The sequence below is a fragment of the Cetorhinus maximus genome, unplaced genomic scaffold (genome assembly GCF_964194155.1).
Source record: "Cetorhinus maximus unplaced genomic scaffold, sCetMax3.hap1.1 HAP1_SCAFFOLD_410, whole genome shotgun sequence".
Classification (NCBI taxonomy): domain Eukaryota; kingdom Metazoa; phylum Chordata; class Chondrichthyes; order Lamniformes; family Cetorhinidae; genus Cetorhinus; species Cetorhinus maximus.
In genome coordinates this window covers 113064-128919 of record NW_027596356.1, presented here as the reverse complement: position 1 = coordinate 128919, position 15856 = coordinate 113064, and the positions used below count along the sequence as shown (strand labels likewise).

The window sequence follows — 15856 nt, the reverse complement described above, 5'->3', positions numbered from 1 at the left end:
TTCCAGCAAGTTAGTTAAACAGGATTTTCCCTTTAGAAATCCATACTGGTTCTTCCTAGTCAACCCACATTTTTCCATTTGACTATTAATTCTATCCTAAATAATTGCGTCTAGAAGCTTCCCCACTACTGAAGTTAAACTGACTAGTCTGCAATTGCTGGGCTTATCCTTAACAACCTTTTTTGAACAAGGGCATAATGTTTACAATTCTCCGGTCCTCTGTCACCTGTCTAGGGAAGAGTGAAAGATTATGGCCAGTTCCCCTGCAATTTGCACTCTCACTTCCTTCAATATCCTTGGGTCTGGTCCGGGTGCCTTGTCTACTTTAAGTGCCATGAATATATGTTGCTTCTAGCACGTGCAAGTGAGCCACACTGCGAGCACAACTGATAAGCTTAAATTGGTTGTTAATGCAATTATCAGCCCAATCGGGATTGTTTATTAAGTGTTGTCCAATCGCGGAATCACATCTCATCTTGGGCACTGTCTTCTGAGTTTTGGAAGCACAGGCTGGTTGAGAACGTTGCAAACAGCCGAAGGGACGTCCTGTTTGTTACAATTCCTCCAGCCGGGACGTATGGCCTACTTACCAGAGCACACCAGCACTGAAAATTCATTGATCAAATTACTCTTTTGTGTGGAAGGTGGAATGTCTTTTTGACTTGATGGCAGCATCCTGTTAGTGGGGAATACCACTAGTGTTGCTACTGCATAGTAGCAGCGTGAAACGGCTAGCTACACCTGTTGCTCCAATTTTTAAGACGCCTTAGCCTTTCAGGGTAATGCGGGTAGAGTGGGCACTTCTCAGAACTAAAAAAGTGGTGGCATTGGACCCATTCATGAGTTCATGCAATATACAACTGGGCAACCAGTATAGTTTGTGCAATGTACAACGGGGTAGCTGTTATCCCACAGGACAACTCTGATACGCCCTATGTCGGCATCAAGCTTGCACGGTGAGCAAATGGTTTGGGCCCTATTTATGATACGGCGAATCTTATAGCGTGTGGAACTGTAGGAATCCTAACGCGCATATTGACCAGTGAAGGTGGGCCTGTGGTAGACATTAATAGAGAGCCCACTGGCAGATTTCTCAGCTTGTGTACCGAGGAAAGGGAGCTCACTTGACTGCTCCATTTCAAAGGTGAATTTGAGCACAGGATGGAGCACGTTAAGGTGTATGTGGAAATTCTTACAATCAGCTGCAGATTCAAATACAGCAAACATATCAGCTACCTGTCAGTAATATGCAAGGGGTAGGTGGTTAGGGGTCATTCCATCCGCGTTTCTCATGGGGATTTGGTATTCGTGTGTCTGTCCTGATCAGCGCAGAAACGAAAAGCTTCGTTAATATGTCTCTTTTTGCAGCAATACTCAAGTTCTGTATTACCAAGCAAATACTTGCTGGACCTGCACGCTAACTTTTTGTGATCCATTGACAAGGACACCCAGATCTCTCTGTACTGCAACATTCTGCTGTCTCTCTCCATTTAAAATAATACTCTGCTTTTCCATTCTTCCTCCCAAAGTTGACAACCTCACAATTTTTCACATTGTACCCCATCTGCCAAATTTGAGCCCACTCACTATTTATGCCCCTTTGCAGACTCTTTGTAGCCTCCTCACAACTTGATTTCCTACCTACCTTCATATCATCATATCAAGTCTGGCTACAATGCAGTTGGTTCCTTCACCCAAGCCATTCATGTAGATCGTAAATAATTGAGAGCCCAGCTCTGATCCCTGTGATTCTCCACCCGTTACAGTTTGTCATCCCGAAAATGACCCATTTATCCTGACTTTGTTTCCTGTTGGTTAGCCAATCCTCTATCCATGCTAATATATCACCCCCAACATCGTAAGCTCCTACTCTTGTTTAGTAACCTTTTAAACTAGTTAGGATTCAAGTTTATAAACATCACTCAACTGCTGTCTGTTGTTATACCAAGTAGTTTAACAAGTTAAGCTATAAATTTAATGCAATACAGTAAAGTCTCGCCGTTCGTGGGGGGGGTTACGTATCCGCGAGACCTCATGAACAATGAACATATTTTTCAATGGGACTCAATTAGATAGGTTCCAGCAAATTGTGCTGCAGTACCCGTATACAGCAGACAGGGGAGCCTCTGAACAACACAGTACATCAGTAAAGATTTCAAAATTGTTCAGTGAGGGACTGCGCTTCAGCTCCCAGAATAATCATCACTTGACCAAACAAAATGCCTCGATTAGCACTTTACTTTAAAAAAGAGCTTAGGCAAGAAGATGAGCCGCTGTGTCAGCTCCTTCCCACCTGGATCAACATACTAACGCTCAGCACCGGCCAAAAGCCCCAGGGAAAGAGGAGAGAGGGAGGGGAAAAAAACGCGAATGAGCCAACATTGCTCGTGCGATGGGCGGTGCAGTGCACAAAGTGCAAAGCCCGGGTCAGTGAACACGTGAACAGGGAAGTGTTGAGCCTGAGAAACTCCGACATTGAACTTTTGAAATCCAAATTCTACGCCCCTCTTTTACTCTCATTTCGATCCCTCGTCTAGGCGCCAGTTTGCTTCACTCCCGGTTACTTCGAGAAGAATTTGTTTTCTCCGTGGGCCCTTGGTTAACACGTTTCCTCAAAAAAAAAAGCAATAAAGGGGGCATGGATGTGGAGTGCGCTACCTACCACACAGGGAGTGGTCGAGGGGAATGGCACGGACACATTTAAGGGGAAGCTCGGTATACACAAGGGAGAAAGGAATAGAAGGGTATGGCAATGGGGCGAGATGAAGAAAGGGCTGGGAGGAGGCTGGTGCGAAGCTGGTCTGAATGAGCTGGTTCACAGCTTTAGACTCGACGTAACCCCATGAAACGTCGGATGAAGGGAACCGTTAGCTCCACAGGATGAAAAATTAAAACAGCAGCGCCGGGATTTAGAAAACAGCTGACACTTCACCCCCATCCCCCGCCCCCACCGCGCTACGGAACAGGGTGAATCTGCTGGTGCCTCAGCAGGTGGGAGGACCGAATGAAGCCCTTCCCACACACGGAGCAGGTGAACGGCCGCTCGTCGGTGTGGACTCGCTGGTGCCTCAGGAGGTGGGACGAATCGGTGAAGCCCTTCCCACACACGGTGCAGGCAAACGGCCTGACAGCAGTGTGATAGCGCTGGTGTACCATCAGGCTGCTGGAGCTTTTGAAGCGCTTCCCGCAGGTCGAGCATGGAAATGGTCTCTCGTCGGTGTGAACCTGCTGGTGGGTCAGCAGTTTGGAGGAGCGAATGAAGCCCTTGCCGCACACGGAGCAGGTAAACGGCCTCTCCCCGGTGTGAATGCGCTGGTGGGTCAGCAGGTTGGAGGACTGGGTGAATCCCTTCCCGCACACGGTGCAGGTGAACGGCCTCTCCCCGGTGTGGACCCGCTGGTGGGTCAGCAGGGCCGACGACCGGGCGAAACCCTTCCCGCAGGCCGAGCAGGTGAACGGCTTCTCCCCAGAGTGGACCCGCTGGTGCGTTTCCAGGTTGGAAGCCTGGGCGAACTCCTTCCCGCACACGGGGCAGGCGAACGGCCTCTCCCCGGTGTGGACCCGCTGGTGGGTCAGCAGGTTGGAGGAGCGAGTGAATCCCTTCCCGCACACGGGGCAGCTGAAGGGCCGCTCGCCGACTCCCTCCAGCTGGTGCCTCCTCAGCTCCTGGTCGCACTTAAAGCTCTTGCCACACTCGGAACATTTGAACGGTCTGTCATCAGCGTGAAACCGCCGGTGCCTCAGCAGGGCAGACGGCCGGGCGAATCCCTTCCCACAAAGCGAGCACACGAGAAGCCGCGGGACGGCGTGGCCCTTCTGGTGCCTCCGCAGGTCAGATAACTGAGTGAAGCCCTTCCCACACACGGAGCAGGCGAACGGCCTCTCCCCGGTGTGCAGCCGCCGGTGGCGTTTCAGCTCCTGGGCGCTTTTAAAGCTCTTGCCGCAGTCAGAGCAGGTCCACGGTCTCACGTCGCAGTGGACCCGCTGGTGCGCCTGCAAGTGGGATGGATAAGCAAATCTCTTTCCACACACGGAGCAGGTGAACCGTCTCTCCCTGGCAAGAGGAGCTGGGTGAAGGTCCAACACATTGTGGGGGCTGACTCCCTTCCCACCGTCCCCGCCTTTACCCTGTCCCTCTTCGCCGTGACAGTGCGCGTGTCTCTCCGGGTCTGACGATCGGCCAAAGGTGAGCCCACACAGCGAACGAGCGAGCGGTCTGTCCGCCTGGCCTTCGCCGCCATCTCCCTCCGTGTCCAAAGGCCGACGATATTCAGGTCCTGAAGAATTGACTGGCTCGGTGAGATCTTGTCCAGTCTGGAGCTCTTCCATTTGTAAAACCCTGGAAAAGGAGTGTAGAAGGTGTAAAAGGGATCGTGTTTATTTTGCGGCTAACTTTGCCCCAAAGAGCTTGAAATAGGCTTTCGACAGGCACGTTCGCAGGAAGCGGAGAGCCAGGAGAGGGGAAGGTTTGGAAGGAATGGAGGCGCCAAGTTTGTAACAGAGAGTTGGAGATTGTAAATAAGGACCCGGCCTCAGTTCTCACACAGGAAGTGCATAATGGGGTCGTTAACCACAATCCCGCAGGCTTCAGAAACCACTCTAACCAATGCAGTGACTCACTGGGGAGAACGTGCATGTGCCAGTTGTCAATGGGCAGGCTCAACACCTACCTTTGTCACTCCCCCCCCCCCCCCCCAGAGGCTTCCCCTCCTCCCTACAGGTCCTTTGCAAAGGGTCGGTCACACCTGATGAATCTGACTGAGTTTTTTGAAGAAGTGACTGAAGTATCGGACGTGGGAAAGTCCGTGGATGTCATTTATATGGATTTCCAGAAGGCACTTGGTAAAGTCCCTCATAAGAGGCTGTAAAGTTAAAGCTGATGGAACTGAGGGCAAATTATTAACCTGGTTCAGAAACTGGCTGAGCGGCACAGGACTGAGAGTCGGGATAAGGGGCAGGTGCTCTGGTAGAATGTGACTAGAGGCATCCTGCTACAATCTGTCTTGGGGCCTCGAATACTCACTGGACTCAGTAACTACTTTGATGATGGGGTGGAAAGTCACACATACAAATAACACAAAGGTTGGTAGCATTGTAGCTGGAAGCATAATATTACAAAGAATTACTGATATTTGTTAAGTGAACTGACTTGAATGTAAGTAAATGTGAGGTCATCCAGTTTGAACCTGGAAAGGATAGAACGGGTTGTTTCCTACATAGTGAAAAGCTAGAAATAGTGGAGGTCCAAAGAGACTATGGGTCCAGGTACATAGGTCATTAAAATGTCATGTTCAGGTACAGGAAATAATCGAAAAGGTTGATAGGATGCTGGCCTTTATATCGAGAGGACTGGAATACAAGTGGGTAGATGTCATACTTCAGTCTATACAAAGCCTTGGTTAGACCACCCCTGGAGTTACTGTGAGCAGTTCTGGACACCGCACCTTAGGAAGGATATATTGATCTTGGAGGGAGCACAGTGTCGATTTACCAGAATGAGACCCAGACACTAAGGGCTAAGGTATGAGGAGAGATTGCATAAACTGTGCTTGAATTCCCTGGAGTTTGAAAAGTGTGGGGTTTTCAAGATATTAAGGGGAGCAGACAGGGTAGATTGGGAGGAAGTATTCCCACTGGTTGGGCGTGTTTAGGACTGGGGGGGGGGGGGGTGGTGGTGGTGGTGGTGGTGGTGGTGGTGGTGGTGGTGGTGGTGGTGGTGGTGGTGGTGGTGGTGGTGGAGGTTGGGAGCTTCCTTTTGCAAACGCCAACTGATGCCAGATTGTTGGTCATTTTAAATCTGAGATAGTTGGGTTTTTATTCACCAAAGGTTTTAGGAACATGGGGAGGAAAGGCAGGTTTATGGAGTTAGGTCATAGATCAGTCACGATCTTACTGAATGGCAGAAAAGACTTGAGGGATCGAAAGGCCTCCCGCTGCTCCTGTGCATTATCCCTCACGGTCGGTTTGTACGCCGCATGCTCAGCGTACCATTCACTCTCCCCTGTGCCTGCAAGCCAAGGCCCTGAGCTACAGGCTCCTGCACGGAGCTTCCATTGTAGAGTCGGTGTTCATTGACAGTCACAATCAGCATCAGTTTGGTGAAGCTAAGAAACAAGAAGCAGCAAACATCGGTGGGGATTGTTCTAGGCCCCCATAACAGTAGTCGGTGTGTAAGATAGAATATAAATAAGGAAATTAGAGGTGCATGTGGCAAGGGTAATATGGTAATCATCGGGGACTTTAATCATCATATAGATTGGGCAGGCCAACTTTGCAGTCATAGTACAGAGGGCAGTGGCATGGAATGTACACAAGAAAGTTTTTGAGATCAGTATGTCAAAGAACCAACTTGGGGACAGGCTATCTTGGATCTAATATTGTGCAATGAGAGAGAGCTAATTAATAACATTGTAGTAAAGGGGTGTCTAGGGAAGAGTGATCATAACACGTGGGAGGTGGTGGCGTAGTGGTGTTGTCATGAGACCGGTAATCCGCAAACCCAGCGGTAACGCTCTGGGGACCCGGGTTTGAATCCCACCACACCAATAAAAACAAAAATCAGGAATTAAAAGTTTAATGATGACTGTGAAACTATTGCCAATTGGCATAAAAATGGAGGGGAATCTGCCGTCCTTAGCTGGTCTGTGACTCAAAACATGTGATTCCAGGCCCACAGCAATGTGGGTTGACTCTTAAATGCCCTCTGAACAAGGGCAATTGGGGATGGGCAAGAATGGTGGCTGAGCCAGCAATGCCCACATCCCATGAACGAATAAAGAGAGAATTTTACATTTAGTTTCATTTTACATAAAGTCCAAAATTAGGGTCTTAAATCTAAACAAAGCAATCTATGTAGGTATGAGTACTGCCCTCTGAAATAGTCCAGCAAGCCACTTAATTCAAGGGCAATTAAGAAAGGGCAACAAATGCTCGTCTTACGAGAGATGCCTACAGAATATAAAAAAATATTTGGATGCCAAGAGTTAAATTATGAAGAGAGATTGCACTAACTAGGGTTGCATTCCTTAGAATTTAGAAAAATCAGGAGTGCTTGATTGGTATTTTCCAGATATTAAGAGGAACAGGTATTGTTGGTACAGGGAAACTATTTCCACTGGTCGGGCAATCCAGGACCAAGGAAGATGGTCCAAAAATTAGAACCAGACTTCTCAGGAATGAAGTTAGGAAATACTTCTAAACACAATGGGCAAAAGAAGTTTGGAACTCTCATCAGCAAAAGGCTGGGTCATTGATTTCTGTGAATCAGAGCTATTAAGGGAAATGGGGCAAAGGCAGTATATAGAGTTAGGTCACAGTCAGCTACGAAGGTGGCTTCTGAATTCTTTCATGGGATGTGGCATTGCTGGCAAGGCCAGCATTTGTTGCCCATCCCTAACTGCCCTTGAAAACAGTTAAGATTCAACCACGTTGCTGTGGGTCTGGAGTTACATGTAGGCCAGGCCAGGTAAGGATGGCAGATTTCCTTCCCTAAAAAGCATTCGTGAACCAGATGGGTCTTTATGAAAATCGATGATAGTTTCACAGTCATCATCAGAGACTAGCTTTCATTTCCAGAATTCTTAATTAAGATAATCAGTTGGGCTTGCAGTGTGGCTCACTTACAAATGCTGGAAGCTACATATATTTATGTGCAGGGCCCTGTTCTTTGCAAACAGAAAGAACACGTCTAGGTATTGCGCCTTTTTGAATTAAACAAAAGCTTGGGGGTAACTGTTCCCTACAGCATTCCCCATGGCAACACCTCGACCAGAGTCCACTTGCCAACCAATCAGCTCTATTTTTCTCGTGCAGTAGAAGTTGTTCCCTTTGAAATTTGGTATTCTTGCACCTCTCCTGAGGAGTGCAAGGCAAAAAGCTTTGACAGCATGTCTCTTTTTTTTTAAGCACGACTCAAATTCTTAATTAATTAAACTTGCTCATTAAATTTAAATTCCAACAGCTGCCCTGATGGATATTTGATCCATATCCCAGAACATTAGCCTGGGCCTCTCGATTGCTAGCTTTCATTAGCCTTCTCCCCATGGCATGGAATGATACAGCAGGTTCGAGGAGGCCGAATGGCCAGCCCCTGCTCCCTACGCGCAATGGTTTCAGCAACTTGGGCCGTCCTGGAAGGCTGGTTATCACATGGCAAAGGCAGTGCCAATGGCAGCCGGGCCTACCCATAAGCCCCCACGCGCCAGAAACCGCCCTACCCGCCTCACTGGAGTCAATGGGACGACTGACGCGCATGCGCAAGGCGGGGGGGAAAACCCCGTTCAGAGTCCACCAGTGTCCCCGGCGGAAAGTGAATGTTCCGAGTGTTTTCACAGCGGAGAGATCGATAAAATAAAATGCGAACCTGATCATCTGAATGCTTGCCCCCCGCGCCTTCCCACCATCGACATCGAGTGGAGCCACTTCAGCTGCGGCGGAGCTGCGTCCGTTCTGGACCACGTGACGGCCGCCGCGGCGCTGATTGACGTGCGCTCCGGCCAATAGGAAGAAGGAACCGAGCCTGGAGGACCCAGGCGGCGCCTGGTCCTCCAACCAATGGTGAGAGCGGTCAGCGGCTGGAGGACCGAGCTGGGCGCTGGGTCCTCCTACCAATGGGAGCGCTAGGGGGCGGGGCCTCCGCCGCCACCTCCTCCTTCCCACTGCTGAGAGGCTCAGTCGAGACTATCATGTGTGTGGGGCCATGGAAGTCATGATTAGAAGCACCAAGCTAGGGGCAGTGGACAAATTCAAGTGCCTTGGCTGGATGATAAACACTAAAGTTGCATCCAGGTTAGATTAGCCACAGTAAAAGGTGACCAGTGATTTAAGTAGCATCTGGAAGTCCAAAAGCATCAGCATGAAGCTGAAAAACGGTCTGGTAGAGTCACTAGTGTGGCCCTCCCCGTCAGATCCTTCCTACACGCCAGGATCTCACCCCCTCTGCACGTTGCCCTCGAGGTGGCTGTGGTGGGGAAGAGACCGTTGTTCACCTCCTTGTGGATTGTGCCTTTGCAAAGAAAGTCTGGAGAGAGATGCAGTGGTTGCTGTCGAGGTTCATCCCGAGCAATTCTGTGACACAGGACTCTGTGCTCTACGGGCTGTTCCCAGGGACACACACCGAGACAAACATCAACTGCAGCTGGAGGATCATCAACTCGGTGAAAGACGCGCTTTGGTCTGCCCGAAACTTGTTGGTCTTCCAGCACAAAGAGTTGTCCCCGACCGAGTGTTGCGGACTGGCACAATCCAAAGTCCAGGACTACGTGCTGAGGGACGCACTAAAGCTTGGGGCAGCTGCCGCAAAGGCGCAACGGGGAAGGGTCACTGTCTAAGACCTTTCTGCCATAGCGCACCGAGGGACTGGGAACTGTTTAAATCCCCTCGGGCTGTACAGCTCAAAATGAAAGGCTGTAAATGATTGTAATATCGTTTGTACTGATGCACCTGGTGATACATTTTGTTAAAGTTGAACCGGATTGTACCCTTGTAATGGTGTTTTTGAAATGGTTTGGAATATGATTGAAGATATTTTATGAATAAAGTATATTTTTGCAAAAAAAAAAGTGTCCGCACTCCATGAATGCCAGAGTTCGACTCTGAGGAAAGTGACAGCTTCTGAAATTTGGCTGTGGCGGAGGATGCTCAGGATCAGCTGAATGGGCAGAAAGACAAATGAGTGGGTTAGATCAAAAGTAGAAGTTCAGGAATCAAAAGGGTTGCAAAGTACAGTTAGAGAGAGAGAGAGAGCTAAAAAGGACAGACATTGGAAACAAAGACCTGACAGCCTCGTCCTGGCAACAATTGAAGGAAATTGAGAATGAAAAGAAGAGGGAGATGAAAAATCGGACAAGTTGCGTTAGAAGCAGTTCAGAGAAAGTTTACTAGCCTAATACCAGGAATGGGCAGGTTGTCTGATGAGGAAAGGTTGGACAGACTAGACTTGTATCCACTGCAGTTTAGAAGAGTAAGAGGTGACTTGATTGAAACATATAAGTTCCTGAGGGGTCTTGGACAGGGAGGATGTGGAGAGGATGCTTCCTCTTGTGGGAGAATCTAGAACGAGGGGGTCACTGTTTAAAAATAAGGGGTCGCCCATTTCAGACAGAGATGAGGAGGAATATTTCTCTGAGGGTAGTGAGTCTTTGGAACTCTGTTCCTCAGAAGACAGTGGAAGCAGAGTCTTTGAATATTTTTAAGGCAGAGGTAGAAAGATTCTTGATAAACAAGGGGGTGAAAGATTACTTGGGGTAGGCGGGAGGTTGCAATCAGGTCAACCATAGTCTTATTGAATGGCAGAGCAGGCTTGAGGCGCTGACTGGCCTACTCCTGCTCCTAATTCGTATGTAAAACTGAAATGCTTGCACAGAGGTGATGTTGGTTGGTCGCCTTGTGTGTGCCTTGCAGAAAGTTCCCTGAGGTAAGATTGATTCTTTCGCACCTCATACAAATGTGGTTCTTTGCATACCTTGGACAACTCTGCTGGGGCCCCAAGTCCGGTGTTGTGTGTGTATGACCCCAACCTTCTGGCCAGTGTATAGTGGCAGCACCTCTGCATCTGCACACATGTCAGGTGCCCCCATTTTCCAGATTTCCCCTTTCAGGGGCTTACACTCAGTTAAGTGCCGTCAGCTGAAGAAGTTTAAGCTCCAGGTTTCAGAGATTGAGCGGGAGATGGAGTCACTGTGGTGTATCCATAAAGTGCAGGTGGCACTTTCCGGAGGTGGTCACCCCATAGCTTTGGGGTGTGCAGAGACAGAGGTGATGGCCAGACCGACAAGGAGGACCATGCAGGTCATCCCAAGAATCCCCTGAGTGCAGGGGATTCAACAGTTGGAGGAACAGACAGGCATTTTCTTTCAGCCACAGACATGCTAACAGAAGGGCATGTTGCCTCTGTGATGCCAGGGTTCAGGGTATCACTGCATAGCACTCTGAGGTGGGAGGATGAACAGCCAGAGATCCTGGTCCATAATGGTACTGACAAAATGAGAAGAAAGAGAGATGTGGTCCTGCAGGCAGATTTCAGGAAGCTAGAAGAAACGAAAAAGTTTGACCTCAAAGGTGGTTCTCAGTGTACCACGCGCTCGTGAGTTTGAGAAATGGGAGGATACAGCAGACTAATGGATGGATAGAGAGGTGAAGGAGGGCTTTAGATTCCTGGGGTTCTGGGGGAGGTGGGACCTGTACAAACCGGATGGGTTGCACTTCCCAGGACCAATATCCTTGCAGTGTTTTTTGTTCGTGCTGTTGGGGATGTTTTAAAGTAGCTTGGCAGGGGAGTGGCAACAGGAGTGTAAATTTCAAAGGGAGAGAAGGAAATCTGGAAATGGAAGGCAGAGATTAGTGAGTGAGTGTGGAATGCAGAGGAAGCAAAGGCCATAAAATAAACAAAAAAGGAGTTTGGCAATCTTTAATGGTATATACTCCTGTGCAAGGAGTCCAATGAATAAGACAGATGGGTTTTTTTAAATTAATTCATGGGATGTGGGCATCGCTGGCTAGGCCAGCATTTATTGCCCATCCCTAATTAACCCCTTGTGAAGGTGGTGGTGAGCTGCCTTCTTGAACCGCTGCAGTCTATGCAGTGTAGGTACACCCACAGTGCTGTTAGGAAGGGAGTTACAGGATTTTGACCCAGCGACAGTGAAGGAACGGCCGATATATTTCCAAATCAGGGTGGTGAGTGACTTGGAGGGGAACTTCCAGGTGGTGGGTGTTCCCCATGTGTCTGCTGCCCTTGTCCTTCTAGATGGTAGTGGTTGTGGATGCTGGAAGATGCTGCCTTAGGAGCCTTGGTGAGCTCCTGCTGTGCATCTTGTAGATGGTACGCACTGCTGCCATTGTGCATTGGTGGTGGAGGGAGCAAATGTTTGTGGATGGGGTGCCAATCAAGCAGGCTGATGGTCGAAGGTTGTTTTTGCAATTGGAAGCCTGTGACAGGTGGTGTACCGCAGGGATCGGTGCTGGGAACCTTGCTGTTTGTAGTGTACATTAATGATTTAGATGTGAATATAGGAGGTATGATCAGTAAGTTCGCAGATGACACGAAAATTGGTCATGTCGTAAATAGTGAGGAGGAAAGCCTTAGATTGCAGGACGATATAGATGGGCTGGTAAGATGGGCAGAGCAGCGGCAAATGGAATTTAATCCTGAGAAGTGTGAGGTGATGCATTTTGGGAGGACTAACACGGCAAAGGAATACACAATGAATGGTAGGACCCTAGGAAGTACAGAGGATCAGAGGGACCTTGGTGTATATGTCCATAGATCCCTGAAGGCAGCAGCACAGGTAGATAAGGTGGTTAAGAAGGCATATGGGATACTTGCCTTTATTAGCCAAGACATAGAATATAAGAGCAGGGAGGTTATGTTAGAGCTGTATAAAACGCTGGTCAGGCACAGTTGGAGTACTGTGTAAAGTTCTGGTCGCCACACTATAGGAAGGATGTGATTGCACTGGAGAGGGTGCAGAGGAGATTCACCAGGATGTTGCCTGAGGTGGAGCATTTCAGCTATGAAGAGAGACTGGATGGGCTACGGTCGTTTTCCTTAGAGCAGAGAAGGCGGAGGGAGGACCAGATATAGGTATACAAAACTATGAGTGGCATAGGTAGGGTAGATAGGAAGAAACCTTTCTCCTTAGCGGAGGTGTCAATAACCAGGGGGCATAGATTTAAGGTAAGGGGCAGGAGGTTTAGTGGAGGTTTGAGGAAAATGTTTTTCACCCAGAGGGTGGTTGGAATCTGGAACACACTGCCTGAGGGGGTGGTAGAGGCAGGAACCCTCACAACATTTAAGAATTATTTAGATGAGCACTTGAAACACCATAGCATACAGGGCTTTAGGCCAAGTGCTGGAAAATGGGATTAGAATAGATAGGTGCTTGATAGCTGGCATGGACACGATGGACCGAAGGGCCTGTTTCTGTGCTGTATAAATCTACGTCTCTAAATCTTCAGTACTACTGCAGGAATGTTGTCAGAGCCCATAGTCTTTGCAGTATCCAGTGCTTTCAGCCGTTTCTTGATATCATGTGGAGTGAATCGAATTGGCTGAAGACTGGCATCTGGGGACCTCCGGAGGAGGTCGAGATGGATCATCCACTTGGCATTTCTGGCTGAGGATGGTTGCAAATGCTTCATCCTTGACTTTTGCACTGACATGCTGGGCTCCCCCATTCTGGAGGATGGGGTTTGTTGGCGGAGTGTCCCTCTCCCATTAGTTGTTTCATTGTCCACCACCATTCACAACTGTAGCAGAAATGCAGAGCTTTGACCTGATCCATTGCTTGTAGGATCACTTAGCTGCTTCTGCTGTTTAACATGCAAATCATCCCGCTTCACCTCATTTTTGGGTCATTAAGCAAGTAGGAAGGCAAACAGAATGTTAGTTTTTATTGCAAAGGAATTGCAGTATAAGAGTAGAGAAACCTTACTGCAATCATACAGAGCACTGGTGGGGCCACACCTAGAGTAGTGTGTGTATTTTGGTCTCCTTACCTAAGGAAGGACAAACTTGCCCCAGAGGAAGTACAACAGAGGTTCAATGGACTGCGATACGGAGATTGCCTGATGAGCAGAGATTGAGTAGATGAGGACTATAATTCCTGGAGTTTAGAAGAATGGGAGGTGATCTAATTGAAAAATTAAAAAAAATTCTGAAGGGGCTTGACAAAGTAGATACAAGAAAATGTTTCCCTTGACTGGGGAATCTAAAAGATGGGGGTCACAGACTCAGATATTTCTTCACTCAAAGGGTGGAGGGCTGAAACAGGAACTATGAGCTAAATGGCCTCCTTCTGTACTGTAAACGTTCTATGAATGCTCAGTCATTAAGTATAATCAAGACAGAGGTCGACAAATTTTTGGGTACTAAGGGAATTAAGGGATTATGGGGATAGTGCAGAAAGGTGCAGCTGAGATAGAAGATCAGCCATGATCTTGTTCGATGGCGGAGCAGGCTCGAGGGGCCGAATGGCCTCCTTCAGTTCCTATTTCTTTTGCAACCAAGGAAAGATTACCAATATGGTAACCTGTGCCTGGGGGCACAAGACATGGACATGATTCTCAATGAATAATTCACGAAAGAGGAGACAATGCAAACATTATAAAATGTGAAACATTGTGAGAGAAGGTGTATTAAGTGATTTAGCATTTTTAAAAGTAGATAAATCACAAGGTCAGGTGAAAGGCATACCAGGATGTGAAGAGAAAGGGAGTACATAGCAGAGGCTCTGACCATCGTTGGCCAATCCACCCAGGTTACAGGCATGATGCCAGAGGGCTTGCAGTGTTGTACCTTTGTTCAAAATGGGATTGGGCGAGTAATTACAGGTCAGTCAACCGAACCCCAATAGAAAGGCAAAGTATTGCAAAAAATTCTGTGCGACAGTATAAATCCTCATGTAGAAAGACACAGATTGATGAAGGGCAGTCAACATAGATTTGGTAAGGGGAGGCTGTGCCTGACTAACGTAAGCGAGTTTTTTGAGGAGGTAACAAGGCTTCTTAAGGCTAGCGAGTTGTTTGATGTAGTCCAGATGAATTTTCGCAAGACTTTTTGACAAGGTCCCACTTGATCAGAAAAATAAAAGCCCGTGGGATTCATGGGGAAGCGGAAAGTTGGATTCAAAATTGGCTCATTGACAGGAAGCAAAGAATAACGTCGATGGGTGTTTTTGTGACCAGAATGCCGCTCTCAGCGGGGTTCTGCAGGGCCTCTTCCTCTCCGTGGGGATATAGCTTGACGGGGCATAATTAAGGAGTTTTCAGATGATACAAAAATTGGTCGTACGGTTGACAGTGAGGAATAAAGCTGTGGATTGAAGGAAGGGTTGTGCAATTTGTAATCTTTTTTAAGGGGGACCTGAATCACCCTCTGGTACAAGTTACATGGCAGCATTCCTTCTCATGGCACCTTGGTTGTCGGTTCAGTGTTCAGGATCACCTGGTGTGGCTCAGTAGCCTCAGTCTGGCATGGCGATCTCTGCAGACGACACAAGTCTCCAGTCCTCCCCGGACATGGCAGTGGTGCCAGAGGCTGGAGAATGTTACACCAACGTGTGAGATAAATCCATGCCCGGTGCTTTTACCAGTCCTTTTGCTCTAGGATTACAAAATTGACTATGACTCTAGATAGTTTCGAAATTCAATTTATTGTTTGAATCTTAGAATTCAGACATAGGTTGAATAGCTTACAGTATTGCAGCTGAAAGTTCCATTTACTGACAATCACGCTACGGGTAGCTACTCTGTAACTGAACGTAGTCAGTCGGCCGATCGAGCTGCTGCTTCCGTCTCCCCTTCATTCCTCTTCCTGTCGACCGTAAGGGCTCGCACCGATCATTCTTGTCCTTTGCACCTTCACTGGGGCGGTGCTGGGATGTTCCTTATGAGCAAGGCGGGTGCTACTGAGTCAAATACAAATCGTCTATCTGCTTCGAGACCACAGCCACTTCCTTCTCCAACTTTCAGCCCCGCCGATGTGGCAGCGCTGAATATTCATCCTCCACAACTTTCAATCCCGTTGTGCATCTTTTTAATCAGAACAGGTGCCCGCAACTCGCGATCGTGCATTATAAGCCGGACACAGCAATTTTGCTGATCAGCAGTTTCATCGTGCGGGCGAACACGCTGTGCTGATCACCCAGGTCGATTGACTTCTCGTCTCCACGTTATGTCCTCGCCTCAGATGGCAGGTGTCCTTGCAAGGCCTGCTGGATCCTTTCGTCAAATCATGCCCGGATTTGATCGGTCAGGTAGCAATCGCAAGCCTTGGCTGACCGATTCTCATTGCAGCTGCATCTTTAAAAATATATACATTTTTTTAAAAACAGACTGCTTCATGAACCAAGTGCTA

General features: G+C 48.2%; 1 protein-coding gene across 1 annotated transcript; it reads right to left on the bottom strand.

Moving 5' to 3' along the window:
- Positions 1–2937: 2937 nt before the first annotated feature.
- LOC144673614 (uncharacterized) lies at positions 2938–10275 on the bottom strand. The gene is made up of 3 exons (XM_078535363.1): positions 10240–10275; positions 8363–8538; positions 2938–4339 (listed from the first exon to the last, which is right to left on the bottom strand). Exons 1-3 carry the CDS (start codon positions 10273–10275, stop codon positions 2956–2958), a joined length of 1596 nt encoding a protein of 531 aa, XP_078391489.1. The 3' UTR covers positions 2938–2955.
- Between the last annotated feature and the right edge of the window lie 5581 nt (positions 10276–15856).

Bases quoted from the DNA above. Each gene is read 5' to 3' on its own strand.
- LOC144673614 (XM_078535363.1), bottom strand. From the start codon at position 10,275: ATGGTTGACCTGATTGCAACCTCCCGCCTACCCCAA. The intron at 8,539-10,239 runs GTAATCTTTCAC...TTGGAGGACCAG, and splicing joins CAACCTCCCGCCTACCCCAA to GCGCCGCCTGGGTCCTCCAG. The intron at 4,340-8,362 runs GTTCGCATTTTA...CTCCTTTTCCAG, and splicing joins GCAAGCATTCAGATGATCAG to GGTTTTACAAATGGAAGAGC.